General features: G+C 39.4%; 2 protein-coding genes across 2 annotated transcripts in view; both read left to right on the top strand.

The window, feature by feature from the left end:
- The window catches only part of FBXO3 (F-box protein 3), a 17,235-nt gene extending 13,528 nt beyond the window's left edge, over nucleotides 1-3,707 (top strand). The window contains exon 11 of the mRNA XM_072422099.1: nucleotides 692-3,707. Within this exon, the coding sequence (XP_072278200.1) occupies nucleotides 692-820 (129 nt within the window). The 3' untranslated portion in view covers nucleotides 821-3,707. The remainder of the gene's footprint in view (nucleotides 1-691) is intronic.
- A 2,727-nt stretch (nucleotides 3,708-6,434) lies between these two features.
- On the top strand, nucleotides 6,435-13,046 carry LOC140338058 (uncharacterized; the record flags this gene model as incomplete). The annotated part of the gene is given in 7 exon segments (XM_072422098.1): nucleotides 6,435-6,573; nucleotides 7,704-7,837; nucleotides 9,241-9,376; nucleotides 10,354-10,463; nucleotides 10,793-10,822; nucleotides 11,208-11,286; nucleotides 11,531-13,046. Coding segments are annotated over 7 exon segments (860 nt in total), but the record flags the coding sequence as incomplete, so codon positions are not given.
- Nucleotides 13,047-24,479: the final 11,433 nt, after the last annotated feature.

The following is a 24,479-nucleotide window of genomic DNA, read 5'->3' as shown; positions in this document are numbered from 1 at the left end:
AGTAGTAGTAGTCAGTCAGTAAGTGTTCCTTTTTGGCATTAATGACTGATGAAAATTGGCCCCCTTACCCCAATGGTTCATTGGTGGTCATTTTGAGCACAATAAAGGGAATCGGTTTTTAGTGGTCATTTGGCTGCCCCAGTCCCACTCTGCTGTCCTTTACCTTCTGGGTCTCTGCTGAAAGACCTTGGCACTATGCAGACAGCAGTGGGCAGGATGAAGTTTCTCTCAAATGTAGGTCTTGGAATAAAACAGAATTGCAAAAATGTAAGCAGAACTTGACATCATGGAGTCTTGATATATATATTCCCATTATACCTTCCCCCTTTACCTTCTTGGGAAGCATTAAAATTGTTTGGCCTTTAGGTAAGTAATTGTAGTTATTTTTATCCTGTAAGTATCTGAGGATCAATGAAAACTTACAGGAAATATTTGCTAATGTTACCCAGAACCATACAAAGGGGACGTGTGTTACTAGTTTTATCTAAACAGGCCCCAATAACTATAAGGTTTTAACCAGGTGTCAAATTAATGTGTTTGCTAGTAAGTAGGTTGTTATGTACATCTAGCTGATATTTCATACCAAGCAATTGTGCTGGAGATTGTCTAACTATTTGGGTTGTCATCAAAGTATAACATCTGCTGATCTCAGTCCCATAGCCCTAATTCTCTGTCTTTCTCCACTTATCAGCATGAAAGCTGCAATGATTGCTACCTACATGATGATAACCCTGCTGACAATGACGACTTTGATGATGAAGAAAGGAGACGGGTGTTCGATATGCCTAACCCACCAGTCCACTGCCCACGTTTCACCTGAATGGCTAACAATTGCTAGCGAAGAACCAACTGTCTTGTCCCTTTTGCATTTTTTCCAAACTCTTTACTTAGGGCAGGCCATGTATGAGGAGAAGGGTTCCTCATAAGTCGAGAAGGAGATTTGCCAGTCTGTGACAGTAAACGTGCTTTACCATACAATGGTTCAAGACCACTGTGGATCTTACACAAAGGAGGGGTCAGGTGTTTTCATTTACTGAAAGATTATGTTGAACTTGTACCATTTAGGACCATTACCAGAACAAGATCTTGTACTGCCTGTAAATACTTATACTATTCTATAGATCATTTTTTGTGTGTTAAGGTTGTCCAGGTGCATTCTATACTAAAATAGCATTATCTGTTTTCAATGCCTTGGAGCTCTGCCACAATCTAAACCATTTAACAATCCCATTCAATTTCACCATTGGTTAGACATTCTAATCCAATTATTGATACTGAAGAGCTGAAGCAGAAGTTGAGGCCTCTAAATATCATGCAGACCTGGTCTGTTTCTTACTTGGGACAGGAAGCTGTAGTTTAATTTGTTTACTGCCGACTGTCATGCAGATCCAGTGGCTTTGATTTTTTTAAAGTCGCTCATTTGGAACAATGAGTTATGACTGCACTGCTAGTGTATTTGATGGGTCAAAGGCTCACTATTGAAGTGGGTTAGCTTGGCAGCCGGGGGATAGTGACAGTCTTAACAGAGATCCTCTCATTACTATATACTATGTTAGAGGTGCCATGGTGCTCCTTCCTCCATTGCAGCTGGTGAAACTACCTTTTTCTTCTGAGTATACGGGAGTCTTTGATGGTTTGAGGGGGCTTTGTAGAGACATTGTCACTTTGCAGTGTTCATACTTTAAAGCAGTGGTCACCAACCAGTGATCTGCAGCTCTGGCTGGTGCTTCCCCCAGCAGGGTAAGAAGCAGGACCCCGCTGAGGGGCGCACTGGACTGAGACATGGACCATCGCAAGGTTCTGGCATCATGATGTCATTCCAGGAGAAGTTTCTTTCCCTTTGAGTGATATATGGCTCCCCGCGCATGCGCGGTCCAGAGTCTGTAAATTTAATGGTCCGTGAGCCCCAAAAGGTTGGCGACCACTGCTCTAAAGTGTCTCTAATCCAATATATAATATTGGAGGCCCCTTCATCATTCTAATATTGCAAAGCCATTTTACTCTGTAACTGTTGGAGAATATGAAGGGCTTATTGAGGTCCAAGTGCTTCCTGCCAACCCATCTTTTTTCAAGTAACTGGTTACTGGGCTGCAACAGAACTTAAACACCATAAATCTCTATTCTACTAGGGACAGGCACATTACTACACATTATTGAAGGGATTGGCATTCAACCAAGCAGTCTTGTGCTTACCTTTTGGTAAGGTATAAAAATACATTTATTTATAAGCTATGTAATAAAACTACTTTATGGGTAACCCATATTTTTCTAGATTTTTATTATTACATTGGGGGATAAGCTCTTGGTTATATTTCATTAGGCAAACTGATATCCCAGATGTATTGGCTTTTGTCACTTCATATCATTTTTTGTCTTTTTTTTTTTTTATCAGTATTTTTTTGGTGTGCAATTTCAGTATATGGTGTCAGGCCCGTAAGAAGTAAAAAGTTTTTTTGTTAGGATTTTAGTTTTAAATACAATGAGCATTTGCATATTGTAGCTCAACACTGAAGTTAAGGAAAAGTCCAGTTTTGGAGATTCTTTCTGGTTTTACTGGGCCAATGCGTAAAGTTTAATTTTGTTGACTTGGTGCCCCAAACTTAATCAAAACTCTCTCCCAGCCCCCAGGGGCTCCTAAACAATTTTTTTGCAGACAAATTAAAGGAAAGGATGTAAACTGTTGGGGTACAAAATAGAGACCGTGTGACACACTCTAGCTATGCTAGATCTTTCCCTTTCACCTCTTTGCAAAGTATTGTGGCTCATCCTAATGGCTGGGGTCATAGGCTACACAACAGGTACCAAAAGGGTACAGGTTGGACCTGATTATCTGGCAGTGGGTGATCTCACTGATACAGAGAGCATCTGCTGTTTGCATCATTACACCATAAATGCTGGGCATTGTTTAGCTGGAGACCATGAGAATATCTCATGAAGGGGGAAAAAAAAAGCTCTGGAAAGGTGAGCATCACAGCTTGCTTTGCTCTTACCCCAGTTTTGGGGATCTAAACTATTACCTAAGAAGGGCCAGATGACAACTGATCTATACTTCTCGCATCACAAGACAATACAGCAGCAGGACAGCACCACTGCCCATAGCCACAAGTTTTCCACAGACTGTTTCTGAGATATCCGAGTCCCCAGCCATGGTAAGCTAGGAAGAATTCATATGGGCTTTTCCTTTAAAACCTCAAATTATCAAATCTTTCATTTGTGGCAGTTTTCATACATGTATCTCTGCTGATAAAGTTTTTAGTTACTCTGTATTAATCTGTACATGTTTAACATGAGGTTTACACAGCAGATATTCAGACCTCAGTATTCCAAAAATAAGCCAAAGCAGCCTGATGATTTTTTTTTTTATTTTTTTTTTTTTGGCTAGAATAAAATATTCTTACACTTTAAAACACTGTTGGTGCAATCTGGTGTAAGAGGTGCACGTGTGCCTGTTGTCAAGGCCTTTAGCATCCTTTTTTATTAAGCTGTTCATCCTCTGGCCTTGTTGTAAAGGTAAATATGTCCTCTGTTGTATATATTGGATCAGATCATTCAATAACACAGCTTTCTGTGAATTTAGGCTTGTATGTTTAAATAAGAAAAAAAAAAGCAAATTTTCCTTCTTTAATTTATAAAGCTTAATTTTATGATATTGAATACAGTATATAATAAGTTTGTTTAAAAACAAATAAATCGTTTAAGAACAAAAAGGTTTTGTCTGATGTCTTTTAGTCCAAAAGAGAATGTGTGTGATATCTCCAAGGGCTGCATCTAAATATTGTTCTGCAGGTGAAGTGCATTGGCTCAGTTTGATCAATAAAGTGTTAGTGTATTTAAACCCTAATGGTCTACAATTTGCTTTTTTGGTCTGTTGGACACAAACCAGGTGACTAATACAAAGATACGTAAAGTGTGGTCCTAACCCTTCCTTATGAGGTTGATAGGACAAATAGATCAACTATGTAGGAACATTTACATTTATGGTTCCAAGAGCAGAAAAATGAGAGGAAACAATGTATATTCGAAAGTAAACAAGGTCTCAGGTACTGACGCATTTCGCCAATTAGGCTTCCTCGGGATGGTGAGAACCCCTAAATAAACGATTGGTGGTGTTGTATTATGACATGGAATAAACATAGCTTGTGTGAGAATAGGGAAAAAGCCTGAAGAGAAAGGAGTTTATTCTATTTGTGGGACCCCACTTTCTGGAGGAAGTGGGGTTGGTAATAAACGTGAGCAGAATAAATCCTTGCAGGTAAAGCTGGCCATCAGGCACAAATGGCATGTTCTACTTTCTTTTTTTTCTCTATATTTGTACCAGTAAATAATTGAAAGAGAAGGCTGGGGTTTCATACGGCAGAAGTAAGATTGTAAGTTAGGCATTCAGGCAAATCAAAAGTGCAAATCACATAATTACAGATTGAGTGTCAAAATGAAAAAACCTGTTGAAATCCGTCGTGGGGATGATGCCTATCATGCGGATTAACTATACAACAGAAACCCAGGTAAACTCCATATTACAGAAAACGTCTCTATCCTGACGCGTTTTGCTGATAGGCTTCTTCAGGGGATACATTAAGATTGTATTAAAATGTTAGGGGAAGAATATTTATCGGAATAAGAGAGAGAAATAATTCTCGACTCCCAGATGTTAGGATGATCGAGAGTATTCTTTAAAGCCTGATAATACTGTTCCAGAGCGATTAGCTGTATGAGCATGCTGACAGGTGTAAGTGGAATATGGTATACTTGTACCACGAAGGGCATACATTTGACAAGGGCTATAAGCAAGAAGACAATGAAGATGAGATGGGGTGTTAAATCTGACAATCAAGTTTGTATTGATAGTTCACAGTTTACATACGCATAGCAAACATGTATGAAACCATACATACAAATCAAAAGCTTTTAGGTCATTTAAATATGTGGGGTGTTCCTGATCTATATCTATACATAGATATTCTAATGGTATGATAATGATTAGCAAAAGCAAAGAAAAAAAACGCTAGACGCCTCTTCTAATATAGTGGAAGTCACTTTTATGTGAGTGGGATATGGCAAACAATACAATCACAAAAGAGTAGTCTGAACCCCTTATCCTTCCTTTTACCACAAGGGCTATAAGTACCCATCTATATTAGCTTTTCTTTTCTTGGTCTGTTAAATGTACCATTAAAAGTGTTAAGTGTTTTATACGTGCAAGTGAATACCTGCTGAACGTTCAAGAAATATTGTGAGCTAAATCAATCTTTACTCTTTGCTTCATTGCTTTCAGTTCTCTGTGATATATAGACAAAAAGTAAACTTAAAAAAAAAAAAAAAAAAAAAAAAAAAAGCACTTTCCTCTCCTTTAGGAGGACAGCAGGAGATTACCTGTATTCCAAAGGCTATGTACACACGTGCAATAATTGATGTTGGAAAGAATCTTGATGACTAACAACTGCACGATGCATGAACGAGTGCTGTACCTCTCTATAAAGAGGCGAGGGGGAGAATAACGGAGCGGCACGATGGAGGACGAGCGCTGTACACACGCAAGTTTCTCATCCGATATCGTCCCCGAATCATTGCACATGTGTACATGTGTAGCCTTGCTGCCCACAATGACAACACTGCTTCTTTTTTAGATACAGTATGGTGAGTGTTGTCACCCTAGGACAGGAAGTTCTTTTACTGACAACCTGGGACCTAGCCTTTGCAGCGCTGGCTCCCAGGTTTGACTCTCCGCCAGGACACTGTCTACATGGAGTTTGCAGGTTCTCCCTGATTGTTGGTATAACATTGTTTCTCAACTTGGGATCCTCCATAGGTTGCTAGGGGTTCACTGAGCAATGAGAAGTTTATGCCACTCAGATCACTTTTATGGACACCAATGACCTTTTTGGCTATCTTTAAGAGTGACATTCTTCCTACTGACCACCAAGCTAATGTATTGTGAGCTGTGGATATAATAATTATAAAAGGGATCCCTGACGATCTGAAATGTATTTCCTGGGTTCCCCCATGCCAAAAAGGTTGAGAAACACTGAATTAACGTTACATGGGCTGTCGTCTTTTTCTGGAAAATGTAAAACATGGACCTTAGTTGACAAGATGTGGTCCTATGAAGACTTATCCACTCACTTCTATTCTATTTTTATTCATGTATGACTTGGTTTGTGCAGAATTTTGATCTGACCAGGCCTGCAACTGAAATGTAATCTACAACCCTTCATATGCCCTAGTTCTGAACCTTGTATTGCTCAAAATCTTAAACCGTTTGTACTCACGACTCTACTGAAACCAGCTTGTACTACAGTAAATGATATTCAGCTGCAAGATATAATGTGAACATAGTAAGAAATGAAATGCATTTTAATACAGTGGCAGTAAAATGACAACTTCCCCCAAATTAGGCAACCGTGACCATTTAACAATTGTTGATTTCTAACCTATAGTTATTTCTGGAGTGTTCATGCCGACCAATATCAGTGTGAATTATGAGGGAGCCAAAACCGCCTGTTCCATGCAGTACAGCCGACTGGCAACTATGGATGAAATTACTACTGCCTTTAAAAAAGGTTATGAGTTCTGCAGGTAAGTGTGAAAGAAAGGAACCACCGTATGCTATACAGACTATAAAGTACACCGGTCATGATATGAAAATATGCAGGATAAAAATGTCATCTGCCAGATGGTCATTCTGATCCCTGGTTGCATAGTTTTCTTATTGGTGGAGAAAGCAAGATGAGCTTTTGCCTCTAAGGCTGTGTACACACGTGCAAAATTGTCATTGAAAACGATCTTTCACAATTCTCTACAACAACAAACGACTGCATGATGCATGAACGAGTGCTGTACATACAGCACCATTCTGCTTTATGGAGAGGGGAGATCGACGAAGAGGCACCTCACTGTGTTCTCTCCCTTTCACTTGCATTATGATCGTTCGTCGTCCATCGTCCATGGATGGACTTTACACACTATACACTATACACACTCAAGATTTTCGTCCGATAGCCCTGAGCCGATTATCAGACAAGAACCATTGCACATGTGTACGTAGCCTAAGTATTGGTGCCCATTGCCTTCCAACTACAGAGTGCTGCAGAAATGGGATGAACAGAACACTACTAATATTTTGGCAATCCAAACAGTTCATATAAATTTTTTATGTATTTTAAAAATGCGATTTGGCTTTGGTTCTGTTTTAAGGTCTTAAAAAGAGAGCAGATATTGCTGTCCACTCCATGCTCTTCTATATTCTGCAGCAATAGTCCAGGTGCAACTTTCCATTTAATGTCCCTTTTATACAATACATGCTGGAGTGGGTAGCATGCAGTGTCCTTTAGCTCTTACTGTTCTTGAATTTGACTTATTTCTGCCTTTACCTGTCCAGCAACACTCAGATAGGAAGAGTTGTGCTGCTGTGCTCATATATAAAAAGAATATACTGTTGCTTTTTCTTTCACTGTCCAGTCACAAGTTAAGGGAGGGAAAAGACCAGTCCCTCCCATGCCTTGTTGAGCAAACTTTTCCAAGTCTCAGGATTGGAAAGAAATACTTTGGCAGATAAAAGACTCCCGTTAATGTATGCCACTTGTGTATTTCTCTGGAGTACAGCTTTATTGACTTCTAGGGGTGACAATAGTTGTGTTTAGTTAAGCACATGATACAAAGGTAGGTACACTTACTAAATATATTGATTTCTCTTTCTCTTTTCCCAGGTGGGGCTGGATAGCTGAGCACAAGCTGGTCATGCTTCGGCTAACTCCCTTCCTTAACTGTGCCGGGTATAATGTGGGCATTTTGATAAGAGACTGTCCGAACATAGGTTCAGCTTTCTGTGTAGATGGAACAGGTAAGTTGTAGAATGAACTGATGTAACACCAACCTTCTAGCAAATGTGCCTAAAGTTCTACATGGTGGGGAAGTAAATGGAATAACTGCAGCCATGTTTAGGAATGTCTAACTTTAAATCCACGTGCCCAGGGCATTTTATATTTAGGTATTTAGGAAGCATTGGTAGGTACCCACAGCTTGAATAATACATATTAATTCTTGATATATGCATTGTAGGCTAATACACCAGTGATATAGTTCCATAGGTCAGGGTCTTAGTCTACCCATGATATCTCATGGTCAAGGGGACACAAGGGGAAGCTCCTCTGGCAATTTATTCTGAACTTCTCCTCCCACGTGGCCTGTGAAATAGTAACAGTTATACACTGCAGGAAGTGAGTTGTGGATAAAACCAGCCTGGCATCTCTATTCTTTAAAATAGGAGCCTGGTTAAAGCTGCAACTATAGTCTCCAATGGTCTCCATGTCACTAGAATGAGCTATTAAACTCTAGTCTGAGCATTAGCATCTCTTCCAAAACTCTTTAGATCCTAAATGAAAATTACCAGTGCTACGAGGATTTGTTAAGTCATCAGCCAAAAGAATTTCTGTGCTTTGCCTATGTGGAGCAAAGCAACAGGTACACTTGAATTCTGGCTAATACAGCTGCTCATACTTCCGATCCCTTCACCCTGGCGTGGTTCTGTTTGCCCATAGGAGCTGAGCAGTTAGGGACATAGTTATAAACCTTTGCAGTTGTAGAGGGGACCAGGAGGATGGCGGCATTGACATTTGTTGCAGCCTGTGCTTGTGCCAACTTTATCTCCACTGCCACTTTGATTGCCAGTGTGGCACAGGAGAGGGAGAACAATTGTGATTGGCTGCACAGCTCCACAGAGGTGGGCCGCCCTGGCTGCTGGCCCAGTGAGGAGCCTGTGCACCACCAGCCAGGGGAGATGCAATGAAAGGAGGTACAGCATGGGAGATAAAAAATTGGAGGATGAGGGTTCCAGAAGGTGTACAGGTGTGTTCTTTGTCTGTAGGTTTTCAGGAGCATATCTAATATGATGATGGGGAAGAAGGGGGTAGCAAATGATGCTCGTATTCTGAGTCTCTGACGTTTTGCTGGGGGCATATTGATTTCTAGTTATTACACCCCTGCCTAAAGAAGCACTTGCTTATGCCAAACAAGGAGCTTACACAGGCACACACCCTAAACCCTGCCACTAATGTCGGCATTGGATTCTCGAAACCCCCAATGTCCCAATATATGGGATTTAGTCACTTGCCCCCCTCCCCCTGGGGTTAATGAGGTTTATTTTTAGAGAATTAAACTTACTTTGAAAATATCCAATAGATATATTAGATAAATCCAACAGAAATATTTATAGAACTAATTTTATTTTTCACTCTATCTCCTTAGGTTCAATAAAGATCATTCCCATAGTGAACAGAGTTGCCTCATATGAAAATGCCAGCTTGGCTTGTTCAAGTATTGGCACCTCAATAGCCACAAAGGAGCAAGTAGAAGGCAATGCTGGAAAACTGCCAAATAACAGGTATGCCATAATATGGACTGGACAATCCTATCTACTTTGGTTTACAAAGAAAAATAAACTATAATCAGTCACACAGGCCCTTGCTGGTAGATTTCAAGAGGGTTATATTGTCAATTTGCAATGGGTGGTAAGCAGAGCCATACCTAAGGATTTGTTCGACAGGGGGATGAGCCAGTGAGGGGGTGCAAAATCTGATAGCGTCATACACCACAGAATATGAAGCTCCACATTCTGTGCTGTCAGGGCACCACACAGTTGCTCAGGTCACTTTAAAATCCATGTGACCTTTATGTAAAGCCTTATTGAGCCTAGACTACTGCCCCCTCTGGATCTGGGCATTATTAGCAACCCCCTTACACTGCAATTTCTATTGCTATTCTGTATAGGTGGCACTGGCACATAGTTACACCACTGAGCACAACTCGGTGCTACATTGTTATTACAAATGTGGGGTATATAGCAGCAGCGGTTTCAATAATCAAATTAAATCTGCATTAAGGGGTTGTATTTATAAATTATTCCCTTGACAATTTCACCTGGATTTTTTGGAAGATTGAGCATTTACTATTGTGGCTGCTGTGCATTTTCACTAATTGGCCATTAGGTGGCTTGTTTTTTTATTGATAGGAGCAATGCACAGGGATTTGAATGGCTGTGAATGATCCAACAGCCGAAGCAATGGATAAAAAAAGTGTACAATGTATACAAAAAAGTGTACAATCGGTACAAAAGTAACGTACTGCCCAAAGTTTATAATTGATTGAAATTCTTCTCACATTTACAGATAGGTCAATCCAAATTTTTTTTAGGGAGCAAGTTTTAGAAAATATTTAGGTGAAGTTTTTTTTTTGGGGTGTGGTAGGTGGGGTAGTAATGCAGCTCCTAGCCAAGGGTACAAAGGACCCTAAGAGACAAGCTTCAGTTACAACATAAATAGTGATAAAATACTGTATTTACTGATCTGCATTTCTTTATAGCCCTGGCTGGTACAACTGGGGTGTCGGAGAAGTCCAAAATGGAGTGTTTGTATCAGATGTATGCCATGATACCCTAAGCCAGGCATCTGCCTTCTGCTACAACCCGTCTTGTAAGTACTCATAGTATATCTGGATGCATAAAATTCAACATGCCTAAAGAAACCCTATCATCAACCTAAAAAATGCAAATGAAAGCGCAGAAATGTCAAGTTTATCAAGTTTCTGATAAGCATCAATTCAGCATTTTTATGCCTTTGCAATGTCACTTGATCTTTTTCTGATAGGCTGGAATTATTACTGATGACAATGATGGATGGATGGATGGATGGATGGATATGAAGCTTTTGACCACTAGGTGGCAGCTGTGTTAATCATACTTACATACAAATACTGTAAATAAAATTTTACAGATGGATAACTTTATTTTGTTTCTCCACAGTGGCAGATGTCATCATTAACAAGGATGACTGTAAGTAAATATTTCAAATATTATTTTTTTAATTTATGAAATACTATGCAGTATTACACCTTGATGGTCAGGCATGCGTAGAGGAGGCAGCCCACAGCCTCTTGGGATATGTGACACAACCTTCCCAGCTAAATTCTGCAAACCCCAAAACATTTGAAATGCAATGGTGATAAAAAAAGAGGGAATTGTTTGCAGCCAAATCATAGGACAACCTAGGGTAACCATGCTGCACCTCTATAAGTAAAAGAAGAGTTGTCACCCTAGAACAAGAAACATGTTCAGGCAGGATCATCAAAGAACATAGCTAAAACAGCAGCTACTGAATCTAAGGTCTGATGAAAAATAAATTCCTGTACTCAGCTTTTTATTATGTGTCTTCATACAGCCTGGAAGAAAATCGTCATGGCATGCTTGCTGGCCATGGTTTTTGTTGTATTGCTGTTTGCAGCTATATTCATGAGGGGGTAAGTTTTATTACATTTCATTTACCAAAAAATGTAAAACGTTGTTTAGTTTTAGTGGAATGTTCTTAATAACCCTGTACAAGAGTCCTGGAGCAAATTGCTGTAGATTAGCTCCGCCCATGCTTACTGTTTCAGTGCTTGGGGGAAGTCCTTCTGCTCCTCAGGGGTTGTTCTTCTACCGCACATTTTTTCCAAAGGATCTGTGACAATGATGACAATGAATGATTTACTTGTCTGATTTCAGGAACAGGTTTATCTGCTGTATGGGGAGGCAAAGGACCCACCCATCGGATGTCCCTCAGGCTCCAATGCCCACCTGGAATCAAACAGGCATCTATCGACGCATTAGCCATGCCAACAAAGGGGTGCTTTACGACAACCTCACTAACACACAGAAGCGACCTTCTGCCATTTTTCCAGAAATGAACATTTATAACACTCACTACACCAACATGGCCTTTGATACTGAAGAATAACGAGGGGCCAAAGAACTTTATAGGGGTTTTAGAGACCTTTGGTGACTTGTGATTTAAAGACTCATGCAGCAGGCCAAGAAAACATTGCAATTTCAAGACATCTAGAAATCCTGCAATTTCAAGACATTTAGGAATCCTGCTTATTTGCCCTTGGACTTTTTTGAGAAAGGTAAAAAGAAGGCTTATTAACCTTTATTGGACCTCTGTTGGTCTAATACAAGTATGGGTGGAATGGATCCTGACTACTATACCTATGATGTGAAAGAGCAGTTAGTAAAATTGCTAAACATATATACAATAATTTCCAAATTTGTTCAGAAAATTATACTTTTTGGGTAAATTTGATGGTTAGCTGTCATTTTTAATAATAGTAGGCTGCAAACTGACAAATAGCAGTATTCTCTCTGCCGTTATTGGGCAGAAACTTAGCAGTGTCTTTGAAAGTATCAATAACCTACTTGTAATTCATGTATAGTAGCCCTAAAATCGGTTATGAAAGTTTCTTTTTGATGTGATTGTTACGTCCAAATGTGCTTGCTGCTCCATATTTTATTCATCGTATTTCATATACAGTAGAGATTTGTGAATGCTGCCCCTAGTGGTAATCTGTATATCAGAGGCTGTGATTAGAATCTGTTATTGTAAACCTTGTTTAATTATAACAAGTCCTATGATTAATAAAATGTGCACAGTGCCAGATAAAGCAAAGCGGCGAGCCAGCACTTCTTAAAGGGGACCTGTATTAGACCTAGACACACCCATTACAATAAAGTTGTATTAATAGTCTTTTTCGGACAGATTATCTCAAATTAGTCTTGTCCAACTGCAAATTATAGATTAAATGCTGCTACAACTTCATTCAAGTGCTTGTCACCTAACAAAAACTTTTTCATAAATAAAGTCACGTGACTACTGCTAATGGGAAGGATCAGAGATCGGATTGGCTAGAGGTAAGCAATCAGTTCTTTGATCTTCCCCTTTTGCAGAGGTCACATGATCATCTTCATACAACTAGCATCAAAAGCATTAAATAGTTTTTTACTTAGGAAAGGTATAACTTTTCTTTCATGGATTTGAAAGTTCCTAAAAACACAAGCCCAAATCGAAGTGGCATAAAAAGTACTGATCAGCTATGTGTTATTTTTTGTGTGCCTTCTGGTAATAAATGATGTTTTTATATGTGTAATACATGTAAGATCTATTGGATAACTGTATACAGTTGTATTGTAAAATAGATGTAATAAGTTATATGTAAATAATAAAGATATTCTATACTTGGTAAAACTGGCATTGGTGCATTTTTCTAATAAGTGGAAGCTTATTCCACACTCTGTCCCCAAATCAGGCCATAGGCATACTATCGTCAAGCTTCGATCTTATATCTATGGTGGTGGTGAAGCAATCTTGGCAAAAGAGCAATCAGATAAATTTAAAACGATTGCCCAATTGCTGGTAACTACAGCTTCACACCTGGACTCGGTTAGCAGGGTTTAAATTTAAACTCCAATCTAATGTTCATAAATACAATGCATCTGAATCCCCATTAATATCAACAGCCGAATATTTTTAAAAAAATCCTTACTTTAAGAAATATCAGGGCTCTCTGTACTTTTTATTGCCCTGTGGGTGGTGCAGAATATATGTCAAATGGCAGTCACAGTTTGTAGAGTTTATGGTTGCATGACAATCATGAGCATGAATGTGCTACCTAGGGATGTTCCATGGATAGAGTGCTTTTGATGGCAAATGCCCAATGTAACACTCACACATGGCACTGCCTAGATGTGAATGGTGAGGCAGGGAGCAAATAGGTGAATGGTGAAGGGGGGCATCGAAAGGACAGATGTTTGATGGGGCTTGTAGTACATTAATCTGGGAACAAATCAGTAATTATTGAGAGGCTGGGCCTTCTAATCGAACGTAAAGGGATTTTTTGCTGTGTGCAGAGATAATACAAATACCCAATTTCTGTACAGGAAAGTCAATGGGTCTGATTTAATAAAGCTCTCCAAGACTGGAGAGGATACACTTCAATAAGTGAAGCTGGGTGATCTGGCAAACCTGGAATGGATTTCCTAAAAGTCATTGGCTATTTGTTAGTAAATGTTTTCAATCCTGGACCAGATCCATTCCAGGTTTGCTGGATCACCCAGATTCACTGATAAAGTGTATCCTTTCCAGCCTTAGAGAGCTTTAATAAATCAGGCCCAATGTCTTAGGGAAGAAAGCAATTTAAGGCTGGAAGTCAGATTTAAAGGATATATGTGCGTCTGCTTTTTTTTAAGAGTGCAATATCAGTGACACCGCCAGCCAAGGCTGTGAAAGGGGAGAGGCTGCTTGACATTACTAATGGCATTATTGTGGTTGGAAATCCCAGTCCTGCCCATAAATTCTCAGAGCATTTGTCAATTAACAAGTAGATGGGTGCTGACTGCAGCAGATGGTATGAAAATATGGCTGTGTGCAGCTTAGACAAAAGGGTGACAACACTTCAGCCTCATTGTTACCTGGAGGGAAAGCAGTGTCACCCTATTAACAAAGGAAGGACAGAATAAACAGGTATTCATTATTAACTTATACAAAACTCAGAGATATGCACACCAATTACAAGACAAACATGAGTTACCGGTATATACATGGCTTTAACCCCCCTAGCGTTCTAATTCTGTCAAAATTTCCATGCAAAAAGCGTTACATTCTTTTGCATGGAAATTTATTTTACATTGTAGGCCTATAATTCTTAGGCATAACTCACCAAAATATGTGCAATATATAATAAATTTAATAATAAACTTTTAATAAAAAAACACAAAAATCTGTTAAAAAAATAAAACAAAAAGTTAAACATGTAATATAACAGTAGCTTGTATATTATATATATAAAATAATTAAATTTTATAAAAAGATTACTTTGTATTGGACGCAATACAGCTATTTTGTATTGAATCCAATACAAAAATATTTGAATTTCCCGCCGATCCTCCCACCCGCACCGACACATGCACCCACGCATGTACCCCAAAGATCCTCTCTAAACTTCACGTCTGGAGATCGGAGTGGGATGTGTCCCCAGGACCTGCGGGGACAAGCAGGACGGAGGGGGACACCCGACTGAGCAAGGTAAGTTTTTTTAGGTTTAGAGTGTGACTCACTCGGGAATACTGCTAGGGGGGTTAGGCATTTGGGTTTGCATACAATGAGCCTGATTTAAGAATGCTCTCCAAGACTGGGTGGAAGGGATCTGGTCCTGGATTGAAAACATGTGCCAAATAATAGCAAATTATTTTTTAAGAAATTCATTCCAGGTTTGCTGGATCACCCAGGTTCTCCCATGATAGTCCATCTTTTTTTTAGCTTTAATCAAATAAGCCCCTAATTTTGGGCTTAGTAGGGAAGCAAGCAATGTCCATTCAGTGGTGTCTGTATTTGGATTTACACTACTGATAGCATAATGCCAAAGATGTCAGGCAGCAATATTTGGGTGACCCATGCACAACCTATGCTCAGTCTGTAGGGGGCAGTCTCTGCATGTGTGTGGTATCTCAGTCCCCCTGTATGGTGAAATCACTGGTTGTCTTTAAGTAAAACATGTGCAGTCTTTCTGTAACCCATTTTATGTCATATACATTTTTTTTAAATCATTATAGCAATAATTCAAAAATAACATGAAAACATATTATTAATAAAAAAATGAACACTTACCTTTACAGGTGGAAATCTTTTGATGCCACTGTAGATTGTAGTTGACAAGTCGCTCCTGCAAACCAACCACCAAAAAAAACAAAACTTCCACCGCTTTTATAAATATGGCATCATAGACAAAGCAATCATGTTTCTAGAAGTGAACAAAAAAGCAGTGCCCATTTTTTTGTTCTACTTTTTTTACATTTATATATTTTATATATATATATTTTTTTTATATATATATTTCCCTGTTTTGTGTTATACATTTATAGGAAAGCCCATTAGTACAAATCACCATTAAGGTATGCCTTGTACACATACTTCTAACCACTAGGTGGCAGTCTTCCTGTTATAATCTACAATAGAAGGTGATAATGATGAATTTGAATGCATCTTGCTGCAATGGATGTAATAGCACAAATCCAAGTGGAGTTTTTTATTAAAAAATAAAAAAGAATCTTTCTTGTTGTAAGTGGACTTGTATATTTTCCAAGCAATGTCCTATAAATTTGTAATGAAGTAATTTCTGCTCAAGCTACATTTACCAGCACAATTTATGGCTGTTCAGCTACATTTGTGATCATAACTGAGGGTGCAATATTAGGAAGCCAAAGCAGGCAGTACCGATCCAGAATTCTGATGGGTTTGTTCAGATCTGGCCATTCTATGATGTCCGCTATAGCGCTAAATCGGAACCTCTTCATCAACCATGGCAGAGAGATGGCACCAGCCATACGTTATGTTACATCTCTGAAAGCAGTGTGAAAGCAGTGGTAAAAGTCTGGCAGAGCTTCTGCCCCTCATGCACTTAATCTAAAACTCAAGAAAAAGTCTTGCCTGGAGTTTCTCTTTATTTGTTTTAATATATTTATTTATAAAATGCTTCACTAATTTTCACTAACTCTTAGATTGTAAGCTCTTCAGGGCAAGGTCCTCTCCTCCTCCTGTGTCACTGTCTGTATCTGTCTGTCATTTGCAACCCCTATATATTGTACAGCACTGCATAATATGTTGGCGCTATATAATTATAATAATATTAATTTTATATATATATAATTAATATATATATATATATATATATATATAATATTTATAATAATAATTGTCCCACAAGATGCATACAGTTGGCTCTATGGTCAATTAAGGGGAAGCCAATTAACCTACCAGTATGTTTTGGGGAGAAGACCCATCCAAACACAGGGAGAACATGCAGATAGTGTCCTGGGACTGATGTGCTAACCACTAAGCCACCATGCTGTTTTATTTTACCTTTTTAATTGTAGAAAGAGGGATTTTTTACAATACCAGGGATTTTGTAGTGGCAACGCTTAACAACATCTTAAAAACATAAGTTTTTATTAATCACAATAATCCCTGCATGTGCGGGAAGCTGTGTGTCACTCAAAGGGGAAGAAACTTCCCCCAGAGTGACGTCATGATGCCAGAACCGCTCACACCCCCCCATTGCAGGTCTGAGCCTGCGATGGGAGAGTGGGCGACCTGTGTCCAGAGACAACTTGCCCACCGCCCTAAACCTGCAATGTCTCTGGGAAACATGGTCAGCGGCTCTGGCTGGTGCACCCCTTCTCCTGACCCAACTGGCGGGTGCACTGGCAAGAGCCGTGGCCCACTGGGTTGGGGACCTCTGGCTTACGGCTTTGGTGATGATGATTTATTTGTCACTTTATAACTAAGTGTTATCTGATCCTATTTTTCTTGAAGAACACTAGCTAATGTTTGGTACAAAAACTTATGTATATATAACTTTTGATGTTCAGAATACTTACCTTCTACACTCCTGAGGAAGCAGACTTGTTTCCGTGAAACGCGTTGAGACAAATAATGTGATTAGCTTGTTTATAATGAAAACTCTAGTTGGATGTTGGGTTTCCATTGGCAAGCACATCAATTAGGTGGATGGCCTAAACTTTATACTCATTTTATGTAAGAGTTTTATGTATTATTTATGTACCGTTTTTATTAGTCCTTGTTATTGTAAAAAAAATCCCTCTTTCTATTATTATTAATATTTTTATTAATAAACAGGATTTATATAACACTAACATATTATGTAGCACTGTACATTAAATAGAGGTTGCAAATGACAGATACAGACAGTGACATAAGAGGAGGAGAGGACCCTGCCGTGAAGAGCTTACAATCTAGGATGTAGGGAAAGTATCACACATTAGGAGGGGAGATATGTAGTGGAGGGAAGCCAAATAGGATAAGGAAGACCATTCCAGAGAGTTGGGGCAGCTCTGGATTGCTAGTTTAAATATTGGGATGTGGCACAAATGAATATACACACCACTGGGATATCATTTTAAAAAATCTGTACCTTTTATGCTTACCACTAGTAGCTTTTTTTTTTTCAACGCCATGCACACCTCGACTGCTGTGTCATAGAATTCCCAATGTGCATGGGACCAAGAGGCAGGCAAAGATATTTCTGCATTCCCATGCCTTTTTTGTATGCTTTTGACATTGCTGTAGAAATTTCTGGATTTATCTGATGACAATGTTTCTCCTGTTTGCATGTCCAGAAGGCGGCGTTGTCACCCTAACACAGGAATTTTCTGGATTAATAATACAAAGCTTGCTCCAACAGAGATACCTTTGCATACCTTTATTTGTTCATTTTTAATTAGAATAGAGAAGGAATATTTCTGGAAGATTTTTATTGCTGCGAGAGATACACCATCTTGTTATGCCCCGAGACTCTCTTTTAATGCCAGATAAAAGGGCCGAAGGTCATCTGGAAAGCACCGACTGCAAAAAACACCTACAATGGATCTAATTTTTCTCAGTTTACTAGAAAATATTTATTACCAGGAACTTGAAATTTATAGTCAACTAGATAGAAATGATAAATTCTGTCCCAAAACAGGAACAATTTGCAAGTAGACAAAAGACAAAAAATACAAAATTGATTCTTCATTTCTTGCAGTGGTGGAGGTGGTGGGTGGTTCCTCCAAAAAAATGTCATTCATGTGACTGGTACTCGGTCCAGGAGTGCCGTTAGCCCAAATCCAGAAATACTGTGAGAAATACTGCAATGGGGGCTGTTTTTTTTTGGGAGGGGGGCAAAACAGCCTATTAAAAGAAAAACAAAACTGTAATTTAATGTTAGGATCTTAAAAAAAAGTTTGGTTTTAGGGCTAGTTAATACTGGCAATAAGTTTGTTTTGTGATTACTACTTCTTCACACCTCAAATAAAATGAACAGGGGTGGCAGTTAATTATACACCCCCTCTGCGTCTCCAGAGCTCAGAGGGGGTGGGACTAAACATCCTTTTATAAGAAGGATGTAGCTTTGCACATCATTTTAGCATTTTATATCTCTGGATCTCATCATGCAATTTTCACCAAAGACATGACATATTTTTTGAAAAGCCCCAGAATGCAAAAGGTTTGCTTTCAATGACAAGGTGCTCACGTGCAGCTTATTTCTCCAATACTTGCAATCGCATAAAAAAAGTCCACAAAATAAGTTCCTTCAAGTGCATAGCAAACTTTGACAAATGCTTGTAAATGAACTAAGCCCGGCTGGGTGAAACACTAGCGTAAAACAAACAATTACTCCAGTATGATGATGTTAAGGCGATTTCCTATTGATCCCAGACCAATATTTCCCTCTCTATCATGAACTCTGTTTTCAACGCATTGGGAGCAGTGAATAACACAACACGCAACTTAAACATATAGTTATATCACGTCTCAAAGCTTTATTATCACATCACAGTTTATAAAGTCAGACAACAAGGTGGAAGACACTTAGTAATTAGTCAGTAACAAGAAACCTAATTAACAACTTCGCTGAGCAAGATGTTTCAAGGTAAGAAGCTTCAAGGTAAGGATGGAGCAAATATTGACCTACTGATAAGGAGGATATAATTAGTTTCGACACAACTCAATTATCTGCAAAATATAGCAAAAAACACAAAAACAACTTAAATTCAAAACTCAGCAAAATTATATTCCTTACAGTTCCCTTCCTTTTATCCTTAAACAAAGGATAACTACCTGACTTCATACCTTTGTTCCTTTACATGCAAAAAAAGAGCCTCAGGTTCTTCAGCATACATAACTTGAGGAAGCTGAATGATTCTAGATTTGCATATTGACAATAACAATTTCAGGGAGTCATAGGTTTGACAGTTATTACAAAAGTTAAAGGGGTCATGAGATAAACGTATATAACTATATAATAGACTCTAAGCAGCATGCTGATTGGAGTAGAGACAGCAATCAAACAAGAAGTTAACATATCTTGAGTACTATGCATATCAGATGCAAAAACTAGAACCATTATATATTTCTTTGGCAAGACGTTCCCATATGTTACCCTGGAAATTAGTCCAATCACTATACTTAAGTAATCGCTGGTGCATCGACAGGGTAGAGTAATTCTTTAGGTTATGGCTTGTTTGGGGACAAACAAAGGGCAAGTCTTGAGGGTGATAGTGGCAAGTTGTTGTGACCCAAACAAGGCAGAATATGATAATCAGGGCTCCAAAACTGCAGACAAGCTCCTGGGCTGGTACTCGTGGATCAAGAAGCATCATCCTGGCGCTGGATCAGTGGTGCCTTTTTCAATCTTGAAGCGTGTATCCAGGTGGGTCCTCCACTGGTCAGCACGTATGTTCTAGTGATGGCTTGCATGGTGACTGGAGGTCCAAAGGTTGGATCCAAGGATTTGTGCTTGTGCTGAGCTTTGACCATACACTACGTCTCCGGGCTTGAATGGGTGCGTCTGTTGATCTGTAGGGAAAGAAAATGAGAGCGAGATATCTCCGTAGTTGCTGTTCAATTTTCAATAAGTTTAGCTACATATTGGTCTTGGATTTGTTGGAGATCCCCGGGTATTAAAATTAAAGGGTCTTTAGCCCAGGGGGTGGGAAAAGGTCTTTCTATTAAAATTTCTAAAGGTGATAGCTTATTAACCGGGTTGGGTGTCATTCTTATTTCTGCTAGTATGGCTGGTAGGTATTGGTCCCATTTATGGAATGTCCCTCCAGTTAATTTCCTAAGTTTGCCTTTGTCTTTCAGTGTCCTATTTGTCCTTTCTACTACTCCACCACTCTGGGGGTGATATGGGATGTGGAACTTCCATTCTATGTTCATGATTTTGAAAATTTCAATTTTGAAATCTCCTGCGCGACTTTAGAAGTGAATGGAGTGCCATTGTATGAGCTTAATCTCACTGGGCATCCAAATCTGGGGATGATCTCCTTGCATAGTATCTTAGCTACTGTCCTTGCATTTTCTTTCCTGACTACAAAAGCTTCTACCCATCTGCTGAATCTATGTGTAATCAATAACATTATCTGACATCCATTGGAAGCCTTTGGCATGTGTGTAAAATCAATTTCTAAGTCTTGTAATGGACCCTGTGGAGGTAACAAATGTTCATTGTGTCCTGTTTCTTCCCTTGCACATTATTTCTAGCACATGTTAAACAGTGAGAAAGTATGACTTGCGTCTGTTCCTTTAAATTCTGGGCACAAAAGCGCTTGTGTATTTCTTGTGTTGTGGTCTTAATGCTTTTATGTCCCATACCATGGATTTGAAAACAATGAGGGGTACTGCTATTTGGAGCAGCCCTACTATCCTTCCTTTTGACCAGATTCCAAAGGAATCTAAGGTCAATCCTTCCTTTTCCCAGAATTCAATGTCCTGTGGGGTGACGAAGGACTGTAATTGTGTTAGATGTGTGTTGGTTGAAGTGGAAGCTGGGATGGGGAGCAGAAGTGTATCGGGGGCTAGTGGTGGGTGTGGTAGACCGAGCAGAGACTTTGGCATGAAAATCTGCTAGTCTGTTGCCCCAGCATTAAAGGAATTGGAAGAAGTGTGTGCTTGACATTTGACAATGGCTATTTGATTGGGGAGGTGAATTTCAGTGATACATGAGTGTGACTCTGGCACTTCATCCTCCGGCCCTTTAAGACCTTTAGGAGGGCATTCAGTACAGCGACAGGACCGCTGGTAGCAGGAGCATATTTTATACTTAATCCTGCAGTGGATGTTAGGATAACTTCATAACCAGACAACCTTTGTGCTGTTATGTGTTGAGTGGTTAAATTCTTAAGCAAGTGTAGTACAGCATGGGATGTGTAAAGTATCGTCTCGTGACCCAAAGTTAGAAGTGAGACAAAACACAACAATGACACCGTGTCCCTCTGACATGCCTCCTGAGAGGGGCTACTGTACATAACGATTAAGTGGAACCATGCTGCAGCTGCCAGTTGGCAAGAACCTGCTGGAGGGCAATTGAGAAGACCGGGATGGCAGTCAACAAAGCCCTGGGGCAAGTGGCACCAGGTATATTGTTGTCCCTTGAAAATAAAAGCCATAACGGGCTGAGTCTCAGGCGATAATGGTATTGAGAAAAATGCATTGGCCAAATCAATAACATTGTAAAATTGGGTCTCGGGTGGTACTGCTGTAAGGATGGTACTAAGATCTGACATGAACGGTGTTAGGGGTGTGATAAGCTCATTGATGGCTCTTAATTCCTGTGTAAAGCGGTATGAGCCATCAGGCTTTTTGCCAGGATTTATTGGAGTATTGCAAGGAGAGCAGGTTTTCTTAAGTATGCCTTGCTGGCAGAAAGATTGAATCATGGCTGCTAAGGAATCTTCCTTGTCTTTAGTTAAAGGATACTGCTTTTGGTATATTGGTGTATGTGATTTTGTAAGTGCTGTATATGAGGTGCAGTCCAGGAATCCCACGTCATATGGTCCAGTGGATTATGTGCTGTCAGGAACTGGAAAATCCAATAAGGGCAGTTGCAAGGTTGTATTGATATTAATCCCTCCCTTTGGGTCAACAACCAGTGACATTACCAGGTCTCTTCCTATTAGGTTAACTGGACAACTAGGTAATACCTTGAATGAGAGATGTGTAATGTATTCTCCATGTACTGCACATATGGGAATATGAGGTGTGCGTCTTGTAGGGGTGATGAGGTTTATTCCCACAGAGGGCCCACCAGATGTAGATGGACCTGACCAGGATCAGGATCAGAGGACAGAACAAGTCGCTCCTGTGTCTACTAAGAAGTCTATCAGGAATTGTCCTACTTCTAATGTGTTTATTGGGTTTTCATCGGCCTGATCAGAGATCTGTAACAAAGTGGTGGTGGAGTCCCTGTACATGGGGTTTGGACAGCTTAGGCAGCTCAAAACATCCTGCAGCATCCTTTGTTAATAACTGGGTAAAAATGTTTGGGCATCTAAAGCGCTCCAGTTGGCAATAATCATTTTGGCAGTGCACCCATGTTCAGGAATCATTCCATTATTCAGTGACTGAGTAAATACTATACTCAAATCTCCCCCTAATCCTAAACCTGCTTCTTCCTTCCACACTTTACTAAACCTTCTAGCATATTAACTTATTCCTTTCTCCTGGCTTTTGCTTGCATGTTAATGCAGTAGCCATGGATTTTCTATCTCCGTGTAATCTTACAAACTCAGTGTGTAACTCTTCCCATAACGTTTTATAGTGTGCTTCAGTTATAAAGGGATAATTATTTACATTTGTTTGTGCAGGAGTTGGGATGGATCGGGACATTTTATGTTTTCCGTTCCATTTTTCAGGTGTAATGTAAAAGGGGTCAGTGTAATAACCTCCTGCTCTACAGTTAACTTTATAGGGGGCATCCCTGTTGTCAGGTTTTAGCACACTTTTTTTTTTTACATGTTTCTTATAGGGATATTTAGGTTCCTCTGGGTTATTCTGCTTAACTTGGGAATTTCCCATAGTTGCAGTATAAATTACAGTATAAATATCAGACGGGTATACACAGTAATTGTTAATTCAGTTAGTTCAGTTAGTTTAGTTAGTTCAGCAGGTAGCTGCAGTGCTCACTGACGTCCTGTTCCCAGGACCACTTACCAAAACGCAACTTAGGTCACGTTACTGCTTGCCCGAGGCAACCACAGCAGTTAGGATTGACCCAACCTCACCTTGGGAACCAGATTAGTACACAAACTTATTTTATATACAGTATTTCTTATATTTCTATATCATGCAACAAAATTCTTATACTCTATACATTAAAACAGAGGTCACGAGTGTGCACATATTCAAAAAAAGATTTCCCAAATCTTCCTAACTAAGGACCCAGTCCTTCTATGAGGGAGTCTACACTGCCACAGTGCTTAGGTTCGTAAGATATCTACAGGGACCCAGGGGAGGGCAGAGGTAGAAAAGAAAATTTCTACTTACCCGATCCTGGTCTTTATAAGGTAGATATCCCACTTCTGACACCAAACTGGTAAGGCGATTTCCTATTGATCCCAGACCAAAATTTCCCTCTCTATCATGACCTCTGTTTTCAACGCATTGGGAGCAGTGAATAACACAACACGCAGCTTAAGCATATAGCTATATCACGTCTCAAAGCTTTATTATCACATCACAGTTTATATAGTTAGACAACAAGGTGGAAGACACTTAGTAGTTAGTCAGTAACAAGAAACTTAATTAACAACTTTGCTGAGCAAGGTAAGAAGCTTCAAGGTAAGGATGGAGCAAATATTGACCTACTGATAAGGAGGATATAACTAGTTTGGACACAACTCAATTATCTGCAAAATATAGCAAAAAACACAAAAACAACTTAAATTCAAAACTCAGCAAAATGATATTCCTTACAGATGATCAATTACCTAATCCTATATGTAAATAATGTATTCATACAGAAAATGCTGAAAACCAAGAAACAAATGTGCAATTGTCGGAAGCGCTTGTCATGTATTGTTTGATTTTTACCAGTGCTGAGTTTTATGTGGGTAGAAAACAATGCATGAGTGATAATGCTCTGAAAAGTTCTGTTCCATAGCCATGCCCTATCCAAAGCCATAGAAGTGATAATGAGCGCCTCTGGTGGTTATGAAAGGTCATTACACTAGAAAGTTTTACCATTTTTAGGAAAAGTTCCCTGCAAAAAAAGGAGAATTGCTGCAGTGCAAAGAATCCTGGCACCTAGGTGCTTTGGCAGCTGGTCCTGGCGCTTAAGCAACTTGT

Source organism: Pyxicephalus adspersus, chromosome 9, assembly GCF_032062135.1.
Source record: "Pyxicephalus adspersus chromosome 9, UCB_Pads_2.0, whole genome shotgun sequence".
In the NCBI taxonomy this organism is placed as follows: Eukaryota; Metazoa; Chordata; class Amphibia; order Anura; family Pyxicephalidae; genus Pyxicephalus; species Pyxicephalus adspersus.
Note: the sequence above shows the minus strand (reverse complement) of the source record. Positions and strands in the feature narration are given on the sequence as shown.